Here is a 25,281-nt window from a genome sequence, read left to right as displayed (position 1 = left end):
TCAGGAAAATCCTAAAAATATATTTTATTTTTTTTAGAAATTATATGTAGTAGGTACATCAGCATTAGTAGTATTTGAATCACTATAAGGAGAAAATAACAAGAAATACAATCTGCTACTTAATAGTGCATTTTTATATATAGTACAGTTATGTCCAAAATGATTGTCGCATAACTATAACTGTACTGTTGTGGGAATATAATTTGATAATGATTTTGCAGGGTACTTTTAATACTGTTACTATGTGTATAATCGGGAAATGTATATTTGTGGTAAATTTCACTAAAAAAATTATAAATATGAAAATTAGAATGAGTAAAACAAAATGTTGCTTGCTAAGTGGACAAGAAAAGATTTTTTCGTTATATTGTTCTTATTTACTGCTCTTTTGACATGAGATTTGCTACATATATGTATTTGACCATTATACACATACTAACATTATAAGAGATACCTGGCGAAATCGCTATCAAATTATATTCCTACAACAACATATTTATAGACGTGACAATCATTTTGGACATGACTGTACATAGATAAATACCTGCTCCAACAGAATCGAACCTACCAATTATTATTTAAAAAGAATGTCATACTTCTTAGCGCCATAACAATATTCTTTTCTCGTTTCAAGCTTAAGACTTACAACTTAAAGTAGGAACAGAACCACTGTAGTGTGCTCAATATTCTCTCACCACGAATCGAACCCAAAACCTCGTGCACCAAAGACATATACTGTAACCACTAGACCAGCTTCGAAGGTTAAGAAAGGGAACGAAATTAAGTTCTTTTTGTACAATGTTCAAAACACTGATGATATAATAATGCCCTGATTTTGGCTCTTTTAGACTGAAACGGCCAAACCGATTGTCATTTTTTTTTTACGTCGAATGCAAGAAAGTGATTTAGCCAGTCCTCAGTTTTTTGGGAAATTGGTTTAAAAGGGCTTTATTTTATGTATGTGGAAAAATTTTATCTCAAAATCCGATATAAAAAGTTTTCACACATTTACGAGTGTGAGAAAGTGATTAGTCGATAAATAAGTATCAACTTTGGTCAAATTGACTTAAAAACAACTTTGGTGAGAAATGTTTCGAAGTCCCGTCCTTTGTTTCCTTTACTGAGGAAATCCTCGTAATCAAAACAGAGTAAAAGCCTGGAATAACGCAGTTCGAAATACTACGATTTGGATGTAACTCACGGAAAGTATGTTCCCCAATAATTTTAAAAAATACAGTTTTTTTTTCTAAATAAAATTGTGACCTTTTAAAGCTGAATACAAACAATAAAAATTCTGCAAAAACCGGTTTTGTTAAACAAATTTCACGTTAGATTTGCTTTCATCACATTCCTTAGTTAAACGTGACTAGCGCATTCCAAAGAATTTCACACAAGTAACGATACCTAGAAACAATAATGTATTAATAGTTCAAGAAGGCTTTAAAAAAATATCTGTACTTGCCAGAAATTCCTAAAACCTTTGGAAGTTGAAATATGATACTTTTAAAAGTACTGTAAAAGTAAGTCATTTTAAAAAGTTATGTATTTTATATAACTCTATAATCAGAGCTGGATTTAGGGTTGGTGGGGCCCTAAGCTACTGAGGATAATGAGGCCCTTTATGTGTTCAAATTAACATGGGACCCCATATAAAAATAATTAAGAAACTAGTGATATTTTAAGAAGCAGGCTAGCAGAAGGGGCCCCATTAATTACATCATAGGGGCCTACACAAACGAAGCACTGTTGTTATATGTAGATTTTACTTTATTTATTTTTCTTTTTTATATTTTGGAAATGTGCATTCAATTGTTTGCTTTAATTTTTGGGGTCCCCAAGAGCGTGGGGACCTAAGCTATAACTTGTTTGGCTTTATACGTAAAGGCGGCACTGTCTATAATATTGGAACTTATTACTGCACAAATGTTTCCCCCTCTACCTTCGCGGAATCGATTTTTGTCTCTTCTGTGGTCACAATTCAATATAACGCGGAGATAAAATATACGTACTTCCTAAAACCCTGTTATATTTAGCATCTATTGCGTTTCATTTCAAAGAGATAACGCACGTTAATATTTAATAGTAATTAAGCTTATCGTGATTTCAAGTTCTAGAAAGAGTTTATGTGTTGACTATGAGAAACATGTTTAGAAGCAACTTCGAGATAAGTTGTAGAAACAAATTTATACAGTTAACCCTTCATCGAAAGAAATTTCCAAATCGTAAATACTTCCTCAAGAAATAAATAGAAGATAAGAGATAGCTGGTTAATTGTAATTAAGTTAATTATGTCCCCTTATATTGCATTGACTATACATGATTCTTCACTTATTTACAAGTGTAAATAATGATTAACGGTAACTAAAGACCGAATATTATGAAAAATGTATATTTCTTAATGTTTGAGATATGATAAAAATGAACGTGCGTCATAGTTCTAAATAGTCGTAAGTAATGCCGGATGTTTGGCAGAATGCCTATTTCTTAATGTGAGAGATATGGTAAAAATGAACTGCGTTGTAGTTCTTAATAGTCATAATAAGGGACTAGATGTTCGGCAAAATGCCTACTTCTTAACGTTAAAGATATGATAAAAATTCATGTATGTCGTAGTTCTTAATAGTCGTAAGTAGATAACGGATGTTAGGCAAAATACTTATTTCTTAATGTTAGAGATCTGATAAAAATTTACGAGTATCGTAATTCTTAATAGTCGTAAGTAGATACCGAATGTTAGGCAAAATGCCTATTTCTTAATGTTAGAAATACGATAAAAATGAACGTGTGTCGTAATTCTTAATAGTCATAAGTGGATACCGGATATAGGCAAAATGCCTATTTCTTAATGTTAAGGATACGAGAAAAATGAGCGTGCGTTGTAGTTCTTAATGGTCATGAGTAGAGACCAGATGTTAGGCACAATGCATATTTCCCAATGTTAGAGATATGATTAAAAAAAATAAACGTGCTTAAGTGCATTTGGAGTCGTTGCTTCAATTTCAGTAAAAATTTATGTTCCCTGTTTCACTCTGTATTGCCTATATTCTTACTTAAATGATTAATATTGCCTATACTTTGCATTTTCTTCAAAATCAGAACTTCATTGGAATAACTAATAGATCTTGTGTTATAACAAGTTTCTATTGATTTCAAGAATTTAAAAAAGTACCATAAACTAATTTATGTCAAAAATCAAAGTTAAACTCCACCATCCCGATACATGGGGAACAATATCAGTGAGTTACTGTAGTTGCTTAATAGATTTGAACGAGAGACATTCAAAAAATTCCGAAAGTTGACAACATATAAAGTTAAATTTTCAATTTAATTTCAGTCTCAGAATATTATTGAATGTTTATTCTCTTTATTTCAAGTTTGATATTAGTGCCTACTTTTCTACCTACTTTTCGAATTATAAGTGTCTATTTGCCTATCTTTATTTATTTTTAGTGCCTAATACCCGATTTCGTATATCATTGTGTGTTCATCCTTATTATTTCAAATTAGATTTAAGTGCCTATTCTTCAGCCTACTGTTCGAATTATATGTCTTCTCCATGTTTTAGTGCCTAAATATCCGGTTTTTTGTATATCATTGACCGTTTATCCTCATTATTTAAAGTTAGATTTTACATCCTACTTTTCGAATTTGAGTCTATTTGCCTGCCTATTTTCCAAGTTTTAGTGCCTAAATATCCGGTTTCGTTTGTGTTTGAATGTTTATCCTTGTATTTCAAGATAGATTATACGGTAGTGTTTATTTTGCTGCCTAATTTTAGAATTATAAGTGTCTATTTGTCTGCCGGGGGCGCAGTGGCTCAGTGATAGAGCGTTCACCTCCGGTGCTTAGGGTTCTGGTTCGATCTCAGCTCCCGCCGTGTGGACTTTGTGGTGGACAAACACCGTGCTCGTGAGTTTTTTCGGGGTTCTCCCGTTTCCTCCCACTTTCTTCATTCCACAATTTCACTCATCTTTCATCATCACCGTCTCTTTTAGCTTAACCGGATAACTATGGGACGTAAAACTCAAGATTTCATTTCATTTTTCTATTTGTCTGCCTATTTTCCATGTTTTAGTGCATAAATTTCCTGTCTCTAATGATAACGAATGAAAATTCACTACAGCATAAAAGAAACCTCGTGGTATTTGGAAGAATCTTTCGTTATAATTATTAGACAATAATCATATTATGTTAAGAAAAGAATGCTTGATAAATATAATAAATTCTGCTCAGTTTGGTATCTCAAATGCGATACTTTGTATTCATATAAATGTGAAACTCTCTTTCTTTCTTTCTTTCTTTCTTTCTTTCTTTCTTTCTTTCTTTCTTTCTTTCTTTCTTTCTTTCTGTTTCTCTCTCTCTCTCTCTCTCTCTCTCTCTCTCTCTCTCTCTCTTGGTATTTACTTTTCGCATTTCATATATTCAGGTTGTTCGGCATATTTGCAGAGTAAAAATCACATAAATGGATGTTATTGCTTCAGTAATACTTTTCCACACATATGAATTTAACAGTTGATTATATTACTTTATTATTCGGCAAACATATTCGTTGAAAGCTCTGTTGGTGAAACCCTGCGTAAACATACGTATATATTACACGTGTGTATATATATGAGCGCAATATGGATTCCTAAGTACACAAAAGTTTAATATTCTATTTATAAACACATTCCTCGCATTGTCATTTAAATTTCAATTATGACCAACTGACTCATTCGCTATGTATATATGAAATTGATTGCAATGTTATGTTAGGCTGTGAACTGATTAATGTTTCAGTTGTTAAATTCAAAGAATGTATCGTTTCGTTTTAAAAATTGTTATTCGAATCATTGCAGCACCACTTTTTTTTTTTTTTTTAATTTCACGCAGTATGTCGTTCTGAAACTCCAATTCAAAACTCAAAATTAAGATTAAGTCTTGCGTGCTTAACAGATCTACGGTAAACATAATGCCTAGTCGCATGGCTTTTAATTCTTTGATGTGTGTGTCCAACACATTATGTTATTTATGCTCATATTACTTCTTAGTTCTAAGAGCACCCCACTTGCTTTATTTGTTTTTCATTAATCGTATTCATTATATCTATCGATTTGGTTCGAGGTTATAATTTGAGAAGATTTATTAGTAACAAGAACTCTTCAAATTCAAGACAAGAATTCAGTAACTCAGTTTTCCTCCTTTAAATACATAATTTTCAAAAATGGCTAAGCATTATTTACTTATTTTTAAGGGGAAGTTTATATGCCGCATTTTATTTTTCAGAAGTTTCTCAGATACACTATTCTTGCCCCCCCCCCCCCCCAAAAAAAAAGTGTGAACCCTTTCTTTAACTCACTTTAGGATGCATATTTCCACAAACTCTTCCTTGTCTCTTGCTTTCATATTGAAATTTCCTACTTCTATAGCAGTATGACCTGGACGATGATGATTCAAGTCACTTCTCTTTCATATAAATTAAACGATGAAAATTGATCTTGGATGACGTTGGATACGCAGTCATTATCCTGATTACTACCTAACATTTTCATTCTTTGATTATTATTGCCAGGGTTACAAAGGGTCAGGTACGCATCCAGAAATTTTTGTTGGGGAGGAGTCCAATACTACAAGCCACACAGAAAAAAAATTGTAGGTGGCGTACTTAAAAAGATAGGTTACATGCGTAATTCCTGTAGCTTTGGACTTGACGTACAGCAGACGTATAACTGAAAACGCATGTTTTATAATACTTTCTGTATAAGTGTTCCATCTATACATACTTTCCGTATGAAACAATGTAAGCGGTCAGGATCTCACATACAAATGGACGTATATAACATATAGCTGACGAAGGTAACATAAGTATATGCATGTGATATACGGAAAACTGTTAGATGTCAGACATTCTGCAACGGCATGATGTAACACCTAAGGGCAGTGCCTATGTAGCATACGGATAACGTATGCTCCGTACTGATTTCTATAGTAAGCAAGAGGATACCGTATATTTGTACAATATACCGCTGTCCGGAGAACGGTTTTTTCTCTGTGCACTACGTATATGTAGTATTGAACGGGTATTATTCTGCACCCGAAAAGACGATCAGTAATTGTAAAATATTCCCACGTATATTTTCAGAAAGAATGGTAGAACTAGATTTTTTTATATATGAGAGAGAGAGTACAGATGAATTGTAAGATCAAATTTTATTAAGAAAGTGTACAATTGTATTTTGAATTGGATAGTTTCTTTGGGAGGTCCATACCCCGTGGACCCCTCCTCTGTGGGTGCGCTCTGCCAAGGGTCTATTTGTAAAAGCAACAAGTCTTGTAATGTGTTTCTTACAGATCGTAAAATATCATGAAGCAAAGATTCTAGAGAAGCGCTAAGTCATTTCTACACTAGTATTACAAGACTAGTAGTTTTGATAAATATGCTCCAAACGTCCTCTTTTACCTTAACATGTCCTCGTTTTCTGCCCTAAAAATGGACGGGTTTGTAGGAAAATAGGAAAATGCCCCTTGTTGATAATAATATTATCGTAAATAATTTAATAATGTAGTTATAATAATTAATTTCCATGGAAATAAAACACATCCAGCTGTTAGTGCAAAGAAAAGAGACTTGATATTTCCTTAATGGGTATTGTAAAAGCTTAGTTGCACAAATTAAATTTTTCTTGTTATTATAGTGGCGGTTACTTGCGGTATAAGCTAAGGACAAAATGCTTACGTGATACACTAATTCTTGTATACAGCTTTTTCTTAAGATTTCTTCATTTAACTTTAGCGATAAAAATTTATTTATTCATTTACTGATGTAACGTCTCTCAAAAGCACGTTGAAACCCAAAAATGTCCTCTTTTTCAAAGTCTGTCATATGGTAATCTTACAAAAAACGAAATGATGTTGATACATTCTACCAAAGTAATTGAATGAAATAAAATGGTGTGTTATAATAGTAATAATAATAATAATAATAATAATAATAATAATAATAAGAAGAAGAAGAAGAAGAAGAAGAAGAAAATACAATCGAGTGGCTTAAATTAATATACCAATAAACAAACCTTTTTGTGTATGTTTATGTTTCAGATCACAGTAGCGTACTACAAGGAAAATCATTCTTTGAAAATAATGATAGTAAATGATGATAGATATGTGTATGAAATGACGAAATTGCGAGGAAACGGAAGAATCTTAAAAAATAAATACAGGCACGTTGTTGTCGACCAAAACCTCGCATATTTCAGAATTGAACCAGGAACTTTCTCACCAGGAATAACCGATCTACCTCTGAGTCGCTGTCCTCCGAATTACTATTTACATTTAGATCATATTAATTCACTGCCATTTGTCCATGTTTTATTTTCTACATACTTTCACGACTTTTATATTCTTTTACAGAGTTCCTTAAGTACAAAATGGATAAGTCCATGATGAGCTCAGGACAGCCTGGATCTGGAGGATTGGAACCTGGAGTAAGCGGTCTACTGTGGGTCCATCTGCTGGCTGGAAGAGGACTCAAGTCAACCACACGCTCGGAACATTACAGGGATCTGTATTGTGTATTGGAGTGTGATAGGGTGCACAAAGCACGGACTGTAGTCAGGACGGGGGACCTTATATTTGATTGGGACGAAACATTTGAGTTGGACCTCATTAATAATCATGAGCTTGACTTCTTGATATATTCGTGGGATCCTCAGTATCGTCACAAACTGTGCTACAAGGGATCCATTCATTTAGTGTCTCTGTTACGAGAATCCCCAATGCATCAACTAGCGCTAAAAATCGAGCCTCGAGGGACATTATACCTCAAATTGCGGTACACAGACCCACGTCAAACTTTCCTACGGACACCTAATCCACGAAAGAGTGCTCTGTTTGGTGTGGATCTGGAAACTGTAGTGGGGAGGGAAGGGGTTACTGGTGGTGTTCCCGGTGGAGTGGCCACAAGTGTGACCGCCGCGACACCGTCTCTGTCTGTGCCCATTCTTGTAAAACGGTGTGTTGAAGAAGTGGAGAGGCGAGGCCTAGACATTATAGGATTGTATCGACTGTGCGGCTCAGCCACAAAGAAACGAGCATTGCGAGAAGCATTCGAAAGAAACCCGAGGACCGTTGATCTCTCACCAGACAATGTGCCAGATATCAACGTTATTACAGGTGTGTTAGTTACATTCATTCTTATAAAACAGGTAGTACCAATCTATTATAGAACAATTATGTTTATACTTTACTTATTCACTTTAGTTGCTATGTTAGTTTCCTCCAGTTTTTTAATAGAGATTTTTTTGTAAGCAGGTATTGATCCAGGATTTCCAAACTCAGTGTGTGCAAGTGTGAGCTGAAGTCCAGAGAGTCTCTCACTGATAAGTTCTGTTGCACTGAGGATTTATCCTAAGAAATCTCATTCACTACTAATATTATGCTACTTTTGTTGTTCCCTATTGTCCTTACAGTATGTCTGAACATGTTGAAAACAAGGCAGAAGTAGAATTGAAAATATATTACTACCGATATTCATTAGACCTGTTTTAGATATTCTTCAATATAGTAGAGTTTATTTTTAAGGTTTTACAGCTGGTGTGATTTTTCGCATCTTAATATATCACCGATACCCTATACCGACTCATACCACACCAATTCAATCCAATCGTTTATGTTTGAGGAATAGGAAATCACACATTGACAAAAAGGAGTTCCTCAAGGATCAACCCTGGTACCGCTGTTATATCGTTTGATATATATTAGCAAAAGTACTGCTATTATTTCAGTGGAGGCTTAATTACATGCTAGAAAGACCGAATTTTGGCCTTTTATAATCAGAAAAAAATATTAATATAAGTTTAATTATAAATCAGTGTATACAAAATGTATATTTTTATTTAAATAAGTAATAACTGGTTCTTAACCAGTTCAAAATATAAGAGAAAAATCATATCAATTTTAGCGAAGATTATCAAAATAACTGTAGCTATTTTAAGAAACATTAGATGTACATGTAATTATAACTTTGCAGTAATTGCACCTCATAAATGATTTATCGATATGGATATTACTATTGTCTCATTTGATTTCTTTATTTCTTTTTAGAAACTTGAAATTCAATCTTGGAATTGATAACTGTATGTTACTAATTAATTTAAAATAATCGTGAATATTAAGAATACTAGAATATATTTTTCTTATGTAATGGCTAAAATGTAAAAGTTTGTTAAATTACAGAGAAGAGAAGAAGTTAGGGAGTCTCCCCAAAGCCGAAATCTCGTAGGGAACAAAACCCCACAGCCGAAATCTCGTAGGCCAAATCCTAACTTTTGACGGACAAAATTTCACCTAGCTAAAATCTCGCCTAGAACAAGGCCCTCCCTAAGACAAAAGTCTCACTACAACGATTTTCTTAGTGCAAAATGTTGAACATATCACTTGTATTTATTTATTTAAAATAATATAATTGCAATAAAATATTGGCGAAGGATACTTGAAAATTATAAATAATTTTACATTTTATTTGTATTAATTTTACAAAGGACAAAGAAAGATAGCTTTGCAGTCACTTCCCTGCAACTACTAACACAGACTAGTATACTGTAACACGGCCTTCAAAAAAAGTCACACTTCATGTTCATTGAATAATTTAAGAAGCAATGGTGTCTATAAAGGGGGTGTTTTGATTCAATGCTCCATTGAGATTTTGGAGAGATCCAAAAGAAAATTAGTTAAACAAATGAGCAACTTACAAATGTATTAAAAACGCATAATTATTGCAGGAACAATACGTTTTCACCAAGGTTAGACCCAAGTTTGGGGAAAGGTGTTTGCGATCAGAACATTGCATACGTTTAGAAGCAGATACTGCAATTTAGGGGAAATATGCCAGGTGAATTTAGAAGGGTTATCATGTACAAAGGGGAATGGGCACTACCCCTAGCTTATAGCAAAGTACAATGGGCAATACTCGAATTCCAGCTTTAAAAAATATGTATTTTCAAAATTACGTTTTTATTAAAACTTATTATTTCAATATTAGAAAGTATATCTATTGTTTGTAGTTAGAATCCATTAAGAATAATGGGTTAAAGGCAGAAAATCCACTCCTGTTGCAAGTTTGCAAATATATAAAATGTATTGAAATCGATTACCGATAAACGGGAAAAAGGTTCCCAGAGATTTAGAAGTTTTCTTATATAAATAATATACATGGTAAATAAAAAGAACTTATCGATAACCTTCGCCAAAATTATTCGATTTTGACACAATATGCATTTGTTTCCTTCGGGGTATCCACGAAGATCTTAAAGACCTAAAATCTATGAATAATGAAGGGGTGAAATAATCCGATCTCTACCAGAACTTATTTTAAATGTTCCTTGATGCTTTTCATAAAAAAGATACATTCGATTTTAATGCAATATTATGCATATTTTCTTCAGTGTTTTCCAATCAACTCCAACTTGCGTTATAATAGTTTGAGACTGACGGGATGAATCCACCATCCATTTTTTAAAATGTGTTTCATATTGAACATTCGGCACTGAATAAATTACTGTAAAGTTTTGTTCTGGCGAGATTTTGGCTCTCGAGATTTTGGACTGCGATATTTTATCCAAGGAAAATTTTGTCTCGCGACATTTTAACCATGCAAAGTTTTGACCCGCGGGATTCTGTATACGAAGTTTCGGTTGCGAGATTTTGTCCGTATACCTGTAATATTACACGATATTAAAGTTCCGCAATACTGTACAAACTTCATATTGCCTACATTTCCTTTGATTACACATTAAAATAATTATACATTAAAATAATAATGTCAAGCACTATGCAATCACAGTACATAGAAAAACTTGAACCATACTCATGAAATATATTTTTTTCTATTCTCAAACAAATAAATATCATCCAATCTGGCTTTCAATCCTTCATAAATAACTCATTGATATATATTCTTTAACAGCCATTTACTTTGATAGTAATAGGAAAATTAAAAGAAAGCCTATGAATATTTTAAATAAATATGGAGTATTATTAGATTTACGTAAATCGCCATGAACACTAATATTTTACTATATTATTAATTAATATGTTGTGTCAGTATTTCAGATATTTGACGCAAAACATGCATAGATTTTTAGAACTTAACGTAAAATACTTGAGAAATAAATTAAAAACAATCAAATGAAACTTACCATACTCTTAAACTATATTGGACGAACGAATGTATTTAAGCAATCTTCCTTGCACCGCTGGAAATAGACGTTTGTAACACTAGTTCACGAAACATCTATATTTTAAAGCCCTTGAGTCTGCAAGCCGAAATCATCTTCATATTTTTCTTCAGTTCCCTGAAAATACAGACGTTGCAGCTGGATGTTGGATGCTAAGAAACCTCTCACCAGTAGTCTTTCAGTTTCTCCTTTGTAATGATCATTATGTAGAGATTAGCATTATTGTGCAGAAAAGGACTTTGTTTATCAATAATAAGTGAGCTAGGGTGTATGTTGCTCTTTGCATATGTCAAGTTAATTTATATTCTCATGACCCCACCTTCTCATTTTCTCAATCAATCCATAAACAGTAAACATCCTATGTTGAATATTTGTCACTGAATGTCATTGTGTTAAGAAAACTATTCTCACTGCTCTGTTTTTGTTTAGTGTACCTTCTGCATGATATTATTTCTTTTCTTGGTTATCCCATCAACTAATTATTTTGAACAAAAATTTTGAAATTCGGGTTGTTTCTCGAAAATCATAATTATACAAAAAATCCCGAAGATAAAAATCCCTATCATTCAACCTCACAAATCGATTCGCGCTTAATGCATGTACAATAATTATGGTCTCCTAATAGGTTTTAATTTGACTGTCCATAGTGAAAAAATTTCTAAACAAATGTAGTCGATTAAAAGTGTTAGGATAAAATTGAGTAAATATATTCTTGCAGAATCATGTTCCATTAGAATATTCCTTTAAAACATTCTAAAACGTTCCAAAAAATATTCTAGGATAGTACAATACATCAACTTCGTGCTAAATTTTACAAATATCACTATCACAATGAAATCATTATAGTTGTGTATATACTCTAAGTAAGCATGTGTACACATTAAGAATTACATGCCGTTATGTAATTTGATATTTAACAAGAGAAAGAGCTATATTGAATTCTATAATTATTTCTCCAGTATGTTTCATTGTGTCAAAAGTTCGTTAATTTTTTACATGTTGTTTCTTTTATTCGTAACACATGCAGTATCTTGTTTCCCAAACAAAAGCAGGAATAGTCATACAAATTACGTACTCAAAAAATATGGATATTTCTTCATTGAAAGCTTAGAAAATATCAATATTTACTTCTAAGTTCGTATTTATTAATTCTAATTAATATTAAGCATATAATATTAAGTTCGGCGTTTCAACATAATGATGAAAATGCTTGTTACATTTCTTTATTTATATTTTACAGGCAGAACAGTAAGTATGAATATATTGCAGAAAGAATGTATTATATTTTAGAAATATGGTTAAAGAGCTTTGTAAATATTTATTGTTCCCAACATTTCTAATGCTAAATATGATATCTATCCAGCAAGCTATTCACTATGCAATCTATCCAATAATGTATTGAAATTTGAAATTTTTGTAGGTCAAGTTGCTTACTGTTGAATCTTTAATGTGCAATCCATTAAAATATAATGTTCAGTAATACAATAATTTAAAGAATGTCGTGTAAATATATTTTATTAAAATTAATAAGTTAGGACTTATTATAATGCAACAAATGAGGTAATATAAATTTTATTTCAACCTTTGACAATGTTAAAAGTTAAAACCTAGTGTTATTGTTTCTAATGAAATAGATGGTTTTCTAATAGCTTATTTGCTTGTCGTTATATACGAACAAAGACAAGTACAAGTTTCCAAGTGCATGAGAAGGTAACTACGTAAATCAACATAATTTAAAACAACTATAAATATCTTTTCTGGTTTGTTATAGTATGTAATAAGTTGGGTTGTCTTCTAGTAGTTAATTTACGTGTTGCTAAACATAAACAAAGTTTTTTGTTTGTTTTAGTCTGCATAAATAATATTGAGAGAGCGAAAAATCGTGAATCTTTTGTTATTAATATCCATACATTTCTAGGTGTATTGAAGGACTATCTTCGTGAACTGCCAGAACCTCTATTCACCAAGTGTTTGTACCAAATGCTTGTGGATGCTCTCAGTGTTTGCCTCCCCGACGACCCCGAAGGAAACGCCAAACTCATGTTCTCCATCCTCGATTGTTTACCTAAAGTCAATAGGGTAAGCACAAATTGCATTTTATGAGTGTATTGAATGCACGTTAAAAGTATGCTTAAGAATTCAATGAAAATCTAATTGCTTCTCTTCAGGAGTTTGTCATTCTAGTATTGATTGATTGGAATGTAAGCTGCAGTTATTTGTGCCTATTACACCTTTTTTATTTATTAATTCAGTAGTACATTCAGGAATGCATTCCAGTAGCATGTTGGATTATTCATCTCTTACAGGTTTAGATGCCTAATATGTACAATATATTACAGAACGGTATTACATGATATTAGACCATATATTTTTTTATACTTACTGTTATTATTAAATCCAGTACAGTTATTTAACAATGTACACTCCTTATTCAATAACGTACTGAGTAAAAATAATATTTTAATTTGTACTTAACATAAAAAAATGTTTACTGGCTTTGTTTCTAATGGTATAACTTTATGTCCACATATTTTGTGATGTTTTTATAACAGCAATGTTAAGTGTGGTTATGAAAGATTAGAGTATTTCTATTATATTCGCAGTATAGGACGAAATTGCTAATATGTATGAATGAATGTATTTGATTTATCTGAATGTATTCCAGATTTTCATTTCCAGTGTCCTAGATAGACTCCAATTTAACTAATTAATATCATATATGTATGACAATGGATTTGGGCCAATCCATATGAAGTGGTCTAAAGATGGGGAAAAAGGTTGCTCGACCATCTCCAAAAATTATAAAACTTTGAGTGTAATGAACCTTGTGTATGAGAAGGTCAATAACACTATTCACGTTGTCGTATGTACAAGTGTTCCTGAATGGCGGCCATCTTTGTAGTCGGTGGAGTGTCATTTTTATCATTTGCAAGCGTTTACGAAAACTACAGTTACTCAGGACGTACGTATCAGATAAACTCCAAACAAAAACGAATGTTTATAGGAGAGACTGAGGTACACGGAAAAAACAAACTTTTGCTTCTAAATAAATATGCAGGGTTGCAAACCAATACATGAAATCAATAGAAAAAGTACAGAAAATTACACTTTTAAAGGAGCTGTAATTTGGAATGGCATAAAGTGGATGGTTCATAAATTTTGTGCTGAATATTATTGCTTGTAGAGAGTCTCTAGAAATATCCACTCCAATGATATTACTGGCATCGTAGATTTATGGGGGTCCGAAAGTTGAAGCTTGTGAATTTTATACCATGTTTGGGGCGTAATATCTCAGGAGTTCAAAGTGCTAAAAATTGCTGCTTATGCCACAAAGTAATTCTGTATGTGAATAAACTATTGTAACATAATCATGCCTGATATTACATGTAGAAAAAGTGAGGATATGGTAAAAACGCGAATAAAGCACGCGCGTGACGATGGTCGTAGCCTGGAAAAAATTAAATGTTTTGATATATTTCCCGCTAGATCTCAAAAAGCACGCATGGTTCAGCAATTAGGCCCGTTTTTGTTTGTGTTCAGCTGTGGAAAAGCTTGCGAGTGGCGTTTGTTCCATCTTTCTAGCTCCATGATCATTGCCTTGTCTATATGGTAAGGGGGTTAGCTCCTCCTTGCACCCACAACACCCATCATCGAACTGGACCGCGGTATTAAGCACTTAATGTATCAGCAAAGTATCATTGAAATCCAATCCCAGTTATGGAAATTAATGTGCTCTCAAGTTTGCATTACACCTATCTATCCTATCTTGCTGAAAATGACGTATTTGTGGAAAATATTTAAAATGATTGTAGTTTCCCTTCTCTTCTATAGCATTACAGCAATAGCTTTTAGTAGCTGTAATTACTATAAGTTCTCGCAATTACACGATTTAGGCAGTGTTGCAAACTTGAGCAATGTTTATCATATCTCCGTAACGGTTTGAGATATCGAAGTATTGTAAACGGCAAAATAATTTACACATCCATTACAAACCATACAAGTAACTAGATATGATACTTATCTCAGCGTTTTTTCGAAATAAATGCTTTCAAAAATAATAAAATTTTCAAGCCCTAGTAACTTCGTTCCTATTCATTCGAAACAAATCATACCATGATCATGATGTCTAACATTAAAGTACTTTCGATCTGCATTATCCTGTGCATCTCCGTTATGCTGTATTTACGTCAAAACCTTCCGAACTTTGGATGTTTGTGATACTATAATATCCTGAGTTTGCAACGCTGAATAACAAACGTGGTATTTTAAGGTTACGTTTGACACGTTGATTTGAAATTTGTAATAATCTGACGTAGTGCCATTTGAAAAATATAACTTTATATTGGATTGGCAACACTGTTTGTTGAGTCTTTCTGTTTAATACATACAAAGATGTCTTCCTTCTTATAGTTGCTTCGTGCAAAGTTTCACTTTTATCTCTCTTTTGGTTTGTCCGTTATAGCGGATGGTCAAGATAAATTGTCCACTCTGTAGACGTGGCAATGATAATAGAGCCAGAAAGACGGAACAAACGCCACTTACAAGCTTTTGCACAACTGAACACAAACAAAAGCGGGTCCAATTGCTGAACCATGCGTAGTTTTTGAGATTTAGCATGAAACATATCAAAACATTTAAATTTTTCCGGGCTACGACAATCGTCACGCGCGTGCTTTATTCGCGTTTTTACCATGTCCTCACTTTTTTCTCCATGTAATATCAGTCATGATTTTTTTACAGTAGTTTATTCACATACAGAATTACTTTGTGGCATAAGCAGCAATTTTTAGCACTTTGGCCTCCTGAAATATTACGCCCCAAACATGACATCAAAATTATAAACTTCAACTTTCGTACCAACATAAGTCTACGATGCCAGTAGTATCATTGGTATGGATATTTCTAGAGACTCTCAACAAGCAATAATATTCAGCACAAAATTTATGAACCACTTACTGTATGCCATTCCAAATTACAGCTCATTTAAAAGTGTAATTTTCTGTACTTTTTCTAGTGATTTCATATGTTGGTTTGCAACCCTGCATATTTATTTAAAAGCAAGAGTAGATATTCTCCGTTTACTTCAGTCTCTCCTCTAAGCACTCGTTTCTGTTTGGAATTCGTCTGATACGTACGTCCTGAGTAACTGTAGTTTTCGTAAACGCTTGCAAATGCAAAAAATGACACTCCACCGACTACAAAGATGGCCGCCATTCAGGAACACTTGTACATACGACAACGTGGATAGTGTTATTGACCTTCTCATACACAAGGTTCGGTACACTAAAGTTTTATAATTTTTGAAGATGGTCGAGCAACCACCTCTGGACCACTTCATATGAATTGACCCATTTATAACTCGGAAAAGTATTAAGAGAAATCTAAATTCGTACACACTGAAATTTAGTTAGATACTATAATTTATTTTGATGAAAATAAAATATTGAAACTATTAATGATTTAAATTTTGCTGATATTGCGTCAGCGTCTTTTGTTCACTTCATTTCGAAAATAATAACTGAATACCTCTACACAGAGCATTTCTACCTCTGCAATTATATTGAGTGTAATATTACTTGTTGCATGAGAAAAAGTAAAAATGTCTAGGTATATCGCCGTATCTGAGTCAGTTAATTTCTTGTAGAGGAAAAAAATCGCTAAATTTTCCACTAGTAAAATTTAGTACTTGTACATGTCCTTCTTCTACTCTTGCAGTAACAAATAATACACTGATATTTACTAATCTACAACTTAACAACTATAAACTTTGATATAAATAGAATCATCATTAAGTGGTGCTAGATTTTATTACGAAGCATAACATTAAAACAAGATTGTTTAGATAGGAATACAGAGTGCACTTTAATAGAAAGGTCTAAAGGGGAAACCAGACTGACATTTTTAATGGGAGATTATGTAAGACTAATTATAAAATATATTTGTAAAGATTTTTTTTCTAGTGCAAGTCTATTTTAATTTCGGTAAGAAATAATGTTGCTAGATAATATTCAAATAGATTGTTGACTTAGTTCTGCACCAAAAATACAATTTTATTCATAAATGTTTGTAGAGAAATCACACAATTGCTATTGACGCCTAGAACTGCAATAATGTAAGGATGAAATTTCTTTTTTCAAGTTACAAAACAGTATCACTGGTAGAGTGAGAAAAGTTTAGAGAAAGGTGAGGTATTATCCTGGCTATATATTTTACACATAAATACGGTACTAATCTATGTCGCGTATATATATATATATATATATATATATATATATATATATATATATATATATATATATATATATATATATATATATATTGTTTGAAATGTTTCAAGAAACCGCGATTACTTTCATCTATCAGACGTCGAGAAACAGAAACACAAGCTGACTAGTTATTATTCTCCCTAGGTTAAATAATGCACTGGTTCTTAAAACTCGAAAAGATATATATTATTAAGCAATTAAGAATAAAAATCTAACTTTGCATATTCACTGAAAATTTCACCGAATACGAACATTCATGTTTGAGCTTACATAGTATGAATTGTTGCCAAATCCTATCCAAACACAATGATTGTTCCTGTATGACACCTCTGAATAAACGGCAAAGAGCAGTACTACAGTATACAACTGGGTAAAATTAATGTCAGTGAGGCATAAGTTTTTGATTGAACCAGTTAGTATTAAAATGCCGATCTTGGTATAGATTGACTGGATCCAATCTCAACATTGTTTTTTTTTTCTGAAATTCTGATATAGAATGACCAAAAAAGTTTCTTTTCATGTATGAAGTACTTTTACGTATCACTCTGACTTTCTTAATTTTTGAACCGAAATATCTAGTACTTTTACCAGCCTGAAATCTCAGAAGCTTGAGTCTTCACATCCTCGATATGCTTCTTTATTCTCGTACTAATGTTTCTATTAGTCATACTAATACGTATATGTAGCATTGTATTGACATTTAGTCTGATAAACACTATCGTGAACTGAGACATTTAAAAAAAAATCATTCTTAAAGCCCATAAATATTTCGCAATTTCATAACAATCTTGTCTCAAATTAAAAGAAAAGTTAGGCCTCAACAGAAAGAAAATTAAATGGTTAGCTGCAACTTTATGGTGTGATGAATCATAAATGTCAAAATGTCTTTTTCCTTAATCTGTTAAGAATATTCCTATTGTATTTGTTTTTCTCACCCAATGCAAATATCATATAGTTGATTTTTGTCGTCTTGTTTGGATAAGGCTGATCTACACATTCGTAGAAAAAAAAAACAACTACAAATTAACTTTAATCTTGAAGAAGGATACTAGGGATACTCTGGATAAATTTTAAAAAGCGCATTTGATATTCACAATTAATCGTAGAATAACATTACAGTTAAAATAAGATTGCAATTAAGTCTAACACCCATTGAACTTCTATTTCGTTAAGACCTAAATTGTCGTTCAATTTGAATAACAATTTTTTTTTAAATTTGTTCACATCCGGTGCTTGGGGTCCCTGGTTCGATCCCAGCTCGCAGCGTGTAGACTTTGTTGTGGACAAACACCGTGCTCGTGGGTTTTCTCGGGGTTCTCCCGTTTCCTCCCATTTTCTTCATTCCACCATTTCACTCATCTCTCATCATCACCGTCTCCTTTAGCCTAACTGGCATAACCGTGGGACGTAACACTTAAAGATTCCATTTCATTTTCATTTTCTTCGTGAATAAGATTTCCAAGAATAGTTTTCAGATTAGCTATAAATTGCAAAAGAATACTAAGAAATATTTTTCTGATTTTAAGAACTATTTTGTTCATAATTAAATCCATGCTGGAGTTTATTGGGTTATATCTTAAGAGAAGGTATTTTTTGCTACTAAAAAAAATTAAAAATTGAAATGACAAAACAAACAAATACATTAGAGATGGAAATGAATAAGATTCTGCGATTTCAGAATTTTCAAAACACTTTGGTATTTTTAATTATACAATTAAGAAAGTCAAAATGGTACGTAAATCTACTTTACATATGAAAAGGAATGTTTTTGAATTAATCTATATTAGAGTTGAAAATCCAAAATCAAGGCAACCTAGACAAAGGTTAAGATTTTGACATTAACAGTTTCAATTTAAAATAATTTAGCTTCATTGACATTAATTTTATCCAGTTATATACTGTAATACTGTTCTTTGCCGTTCATATTCAGATGGATTGTACAAGAGCAATAATTATATTTGAGCAGGATTTGGCAACACTCCATACTACACAATCTCAAGCATGATTGGTTTATATTGTTGCCTATTCTATAAATTATTCAGTGAATGTGTAAATGTGTAAATTAGTTATAACCGTTTAATCATAACTAATTAGTAAAATAAATATGTAGTAAAATATGTACCTTTTCGAATTTTAAGAACTATGTAATATTTCTTTTATGTTTTTCTTGTGACAATAATAGATGGCCAACTGTCTTTAAATATAAACTGTCTTTAAGGTAGTGATGAAAATTTTTCGTGTCACGAAAAGTTGTTTCACTTGGTCCTACATCGCTGTTGTCTCGTAAACTTTATTTGTAATGGGAGTCTCTTGGAAGATAGCTACAAGAAGTGAAAAATCTAACAATTCTTCATTTCTGGAAAAATATGTTCGAAAAAGTTAATGTACTCTAAAATGTTCACAGAATTCATTTTTGATCCTCGAAAATTACAATAGCGAAGTTTTATTAGTTTCATACGAGTAATACAATGTTGTCTAATAACTTTACTATATTTCAACATATCCACTGCTCCGTCTTATATAAATAAGTAAGATCAACATAAAATAACCACTGTAAGTTTTTATTACCCAAAATTCCAAAGTTTAACATAAATAACCCAATTTAAAAAATACTAAAAATTTTCAGGAAATAAAAATTTGTTCATGTATTTATTTCAAAAAGAAAGTAAATTGTAACTAATAAACATCTCTATGTTTTTTTTAAATTTGTTTAGTAACTTCACTTTCAATAAATAATAAAAAGGCATTACTTGCTTTTTGGTTATATATGCATTTTTCTAGTATATAATTATTGTTTTCTTTCATCGCTATTATAATGACTATGTTATTGTCATATATATATATATATATATATATATATATATATATTAGGGTGGTTCTTATTTTTCGACTTCCGAGGTTTGTGGAGTCTCACACCCTAAAATGATTCCATATCATACAAAAGTAATCTATGAAAAAAATTAGCTCAATTAAATAATATTAAATGGTGCTCCAAGCTACCTCAAGTTTTCAATGCATTTGCAATATACAATATGAGGCAAAAGCACCTGGTAAGTTTAGAATAGCTAGAGGGAGTGACACCATATCTTGGGTAGGGGTAATGAAGGTAGAACTACATCTATTATTGTGTAGCACCATGATGGCGGCCATCTTGGATTCAGATCCAAAATTTTTAATAGGAAGCGTTCATGTGACATGCCTTGGGGTGTTTCTCACAACAAACACCTACCTGATGTTATTTCCAACTTTAATCATTTAAATTATTACCTTCAAAATATCTGTTTATTAACTTACAAATATTTTTCCAAATTTACCAGGTACGTTTGCCTCATATTGCATATTGTAAATACATTGAAAACTTAAAGTCACTTGGTCAATTGAGTTAATTTTTTTCATATGTTACTTTAGCATGAAATAGAACCATTTTAGAGAGTGAGACTCAAAAAACCTTGGACCATTCTTATATATTTATTTATTTGCCAAACGTACTCATCACAAATCTAATAGTAGTTTATTTTCCTTAATAATAAATGTACGTAGTTTATGTGCAGTAAAACTGATTTCAATACAAATTGATCTAACTATGTACTTACATACTTTGCAGAGTACACTTGTATTCCTGATGGACCATCTTAGCTTAGTTGTTTCCCAATCAGATCGCAATAAAATGGCTCCCCAGAATCTGGCTGTTTGCTTTGGACCTGTGCTTATGCTGCAAAGTGACGATACAGGAGAGTTGGACTTCCATCAGCCTATAAGCGTGCTCAAGTATCTCCTTGAGATTTGGCCTAATAAGTCAGGTAATGTGCATCAGGGCCTCCAGGTGAAATATCAAGGTAGTCATGAAAACATATACAGTAAAATATCCTGATTAAGAACTGGTTTGTTATTATAATGTGATTTGCCATATTTCAAACTATTGAAACTCAGTAAATTTCATTGAAAATAAAACGAATAAATTTGATTATATTACTTTCGTTAGAATACATTGTACTCTACTGGAAGATCTTTTACTATCTTCAAATAGTAATTATATTTCCGTCAAGCGTGTTAAACAGTAAACTGAAATTTAGTGCCATTATTATTTTTCAAATTGTTTATTGAACTTCTCCCATGCATTGACCTCTTAAACGTATTTTTGCCAACAATTAAGTTTCTATTGAGATATTTTTGTTTATTTACATCAAAAAGTTATAAACTAGCATTTCACTGTCGTTTTACGTATAAGATAATAAAAGCATACCTAATAGTGCTGTTAAATAAAACAGAAATTAAGAGAGATTAAACTAACTGAAGTTTCTAGTTTCAAAATCTAGAAGTGTTAGAAAAATGCTATTATTTTTACTTATTAAAAAACTACTTCCCAACAAGCTACTCTTTATTTACGGATACGGGTATATGCACACAAACTTCAAATGCACTTACTAATTATTATCTTCGTGCGAGGAAATAATATTTTTCACAATACTTATAGCATGCCCACTTGTATACTCCGACTTGACTCCAGCTCCCAAAACCTCTTGACTCATCCCAATATCACAGACTATTGACAGCACTCTCACGCTCTTCACAGACTATTTACTATACCACATTCTTCACAGATTATTCACTATTACAAAAAAGAGCAAGAAAAAATATTGGTTCTAGCTTAATGTTGCTTTCAGCACTGTTTTTCCTAGAGATAAGTAATACTTGAACCACTATCTATCACTTCAGAGAATAAAAAGACTCAGAGCTAAGTAATACCTGAACCACTATCCATCACTTCGGAGAATAAAAAGACTGAGAGCCAAGTAATGCTTGAACCACTTCAGAGAAAAATCTGTTTTATCGTAAAATGTTGAACCAGAACTTCTGTATTTTCATAGAACGCCTCACATGCAACTAGTTATTGTATTGGGTGCCCATATAACATTCACCTATGAAATAATGATGGAGAATAGTGAATGCGTATAAAATGAAAATAGCAAATTACCAAATTAATAGGAATTATTTTTATTTGTTTCCTATAGTATTATCAGGATTGACAAGCTATCAAAAATAATTTTCTGTATATACATTCAACAAATTCATTAAGTGAGTTCTGTAACAGTGTTGCAAATACTAACAATGTTAAAATAAACATATATTGGTCTGCATTCAGTATTTCGTTAATGAAACTGTTAACATGTTAAAGCGAAAGATGGCACAAAATCTATGCATATCTCTTCGACAGATTGCATCTTAAATAACTGGAAATATATATATAGCTGCCACTACACTGTCAAAAATCAGAACAGAGCGATCTATTACCAATTTTAGTAGTTGTTTCCCTCTGCATCTTTTAGAATCATGTTATGTTCTATGTAGTTTGTTTTATGTTTGTCTAAACTGTTTTCACTACTTGAAAAACTTCCTAGAACAGGAACGTACATTTGTGATTGAAAAATCTTTCTCCTCACAAACGAATGGGCCAATTTACAATGTTTATGCTAATGTATTGCCTCCATAATATTTTATATCTTAGATAAAGTTAATTAGGCACCTCAGACGCAGACAAAAACCTGGAATTGTAGCAAAGTGAAAAGGTTACTATTTCATTACATAAAAAGAAAAGAAAAAGGAAAGACGTAATAAAAATAAGAAAAGCAAATAAGGAAAGAAACATCAGACTAAAATAACAAAGAGGGGCTGCGATCTATAAACAATGGATGATATCTAGCAGTGAGAAGTTCGTAATTGTAGATTTTAAACTTCCTTATTTGCTGTGATCTAATCAGATTTTATGCAAACCATTTGATCAAGGTGATGGCATTAGTAGAGCTATTGTTATGAAATGAAGCTTCGACAGCAAAATTGTAATTATTAAAGGTGCCTAGGAGTCTGCCCGTGCCTTATAAATCTGTTGAAATCCTTAATATTATTATGAGAAAAAATGAATACATGTCAAACGAAATCTTTAGCTTATCGGTGATTATGAATTCAATACATTAGTATAAACATTATGAATTGTATTCGTTTGTAATGAGGGAGAATTTTTAATTACAAACGTACGTTATGTTTGAGGAAAGTTTTCAAGTAGTGAAAATAGTGTAGACAAACACATCAAACTACATAGAACATAACACGATTCAAAAAGATGCAGAGGAATACAGCTACTAAAATTGGTAATAGACCGCCCTGTCCTGATTTTGTTTTTGTCAGTGTAGTGTCAATTATATATTTCTGTTATTTTATCTTTTGTATTTATTAATTTCCAGAATATGTCTTTGGGATGTGATACTTATTAAGAGATAACTGCCTATTATCGTAAGTCCTCGTGTTACCCAAATGATTTCATTTAGATTTTCTAGTCTTCCCAAAGAATGTTTCAAATACCCGGATTTCCATCTCACTTCTCCGGATTTATTTATTACCTTCACCTCATTTACATTGCATCAAGTGTCTGGAAAAATCCTGTTGAAGAATCTTCTTTTGAATCTCTAATGAAGTACTAAATCCTGGTCATACTGAAATATTTTTCTTCACATCGATGACACACCTCGTCAAAGCTTGAGTGAATACTTTGATCCATAAAATAACTCTTATAATGAGTCACTCTTTTTTTACAAATTTCTTGGAGGGCGGAAAACTGGTTTATCACAATTATGTGGTAAAAAAAATGTTTTTCTATGCTTTCATTTAGTCAGGACGCAAAGGTGCGAGCGTCCTTTCATCTTGAGTGCCCTTTTCTGTACTATTACGACAGCTCATGGATAACTCTACTAAATTTAACTATCTAATTATGGTACTATCCCTAAGAGATGAATCTCCAGGTGTAGATTTTTTTTAATTGAAATACAAATTTTAAACACTTTGAAAGAAATTTTATCAAATATTTATAACTTTACCAACGAAAATTTTTATGTTTGGATAAGTGGGATCTTGTTCCTAATGTAAATTGTTTTCCGTTTTTATATAGAAAGAATGTACCATTCATATAGCACACATATATATATATATATATATATATATATATATATATATATAAGAACTCTGATTTACTTAAAATGTTGTATCTAAAGATGTATAAAGTATTACTGGGCAAGGAAGGTGAAAAGGTTTTCCTTATTAATCCCCATTAACAATGTTGCTAAACTTAAATAAATTCGTAATCATTTTATATTTTCAATAAGAAAAGGATTTAATCTATTTCGAGGAAAGAAATATAATTTAACTATACGTGGGTAGATGGAATTAAGTTCATTCCATATCAGTTCTTTTGGGCGAAACTCTCGTGGCTGTGCGATTAACATACATGTCTTTCATGCTGGAGAATTGAGTTCGATTTTAGGTGAGAACTCATGTGATTTGGATTCCAAATTAAGTTATGAGTCCATGTTTCATATAGCCTCAATGTTGAACGGGAAACTAAACTCCAAATCAAGCAACAAACCTGGTTTCATATATATGTATAATGCATTATCAACACAGAACCAATATCTGAAAAGCGAAACTGATTTCCGTAATATTTTAGTTCCCAAGTTATGTAAACCTTTTCTTACCAAGAAAGATTTATCATATTTTTAAAAAAATGTGAAACATATAGTCAAACTGAAAGAAATTATTTTAAAACATATTTCCAATAAAGGTAGATTTTTATCGATTTCAGTGAAATATACACGAGTTCCAGCAATGAAGCATGCGTGCATTTCAGAGTCAAGTCTAATGCTATAGACGTATATATTGATAATATGTACAGCAAGTCATTGTTAAAAGAATTGCATTGATCATTGAAACCACTACATCTATTACTTTAATACTATTCAGTACTAAGTGAAAAA

At 31.9% G+C, this 25,281-nt stretch overlaps 1 protein-coding gene across 5 annotated transcripts in view; it reads left to right on the top strand.

Moving 5' to 3' along the window:
• Positions 1–25,281, top strand: part of RhoGAP100F (Rho GTPase activating protein at 100F) — a 1,104,624-nt gene that overhangs the window by 1,060,605 nt on the left and 18,738 nt on the right. For all 5 annotated transcript variants that reach the window (XM_081742854.1, XM_081742858.1, XM_081742855.1 and 2 more), the window contains 3 exons: positions 7,390–8,151; positions 13,132–13,292; positions 21,084–21,279. In XM_081742854.1, coding sequence (XP_081598980.1) covers positions 7,390–8,151; positions 13,132–13,292; positions 21,084–21,279 — 1,119 coding nt within the window. The remainder of the gene's footprint in view (positions 1–7,389; positions 8,152–13,131; positions 13,293–21,083; positions 21,280–25,281) is intronic.

This window comes from Thermobia domestica, chromosome 16, assembly GCF_964235325.1.
Source record: "Thermobia domestica chromosome 16, izTheDome1.hap1.1, whole genome shotgun sequence".
Classification (NCBI taxonomy): domain Eukaryota; kingdom Metazoa; phylum Arthropoda; class Insecta; order Zygentoma; family Lepismatidae; genus Thermobia; species Thermobia domestica.
This window is presented reverse-complemented; position numbering and strand designations above follow the sequence as displayed.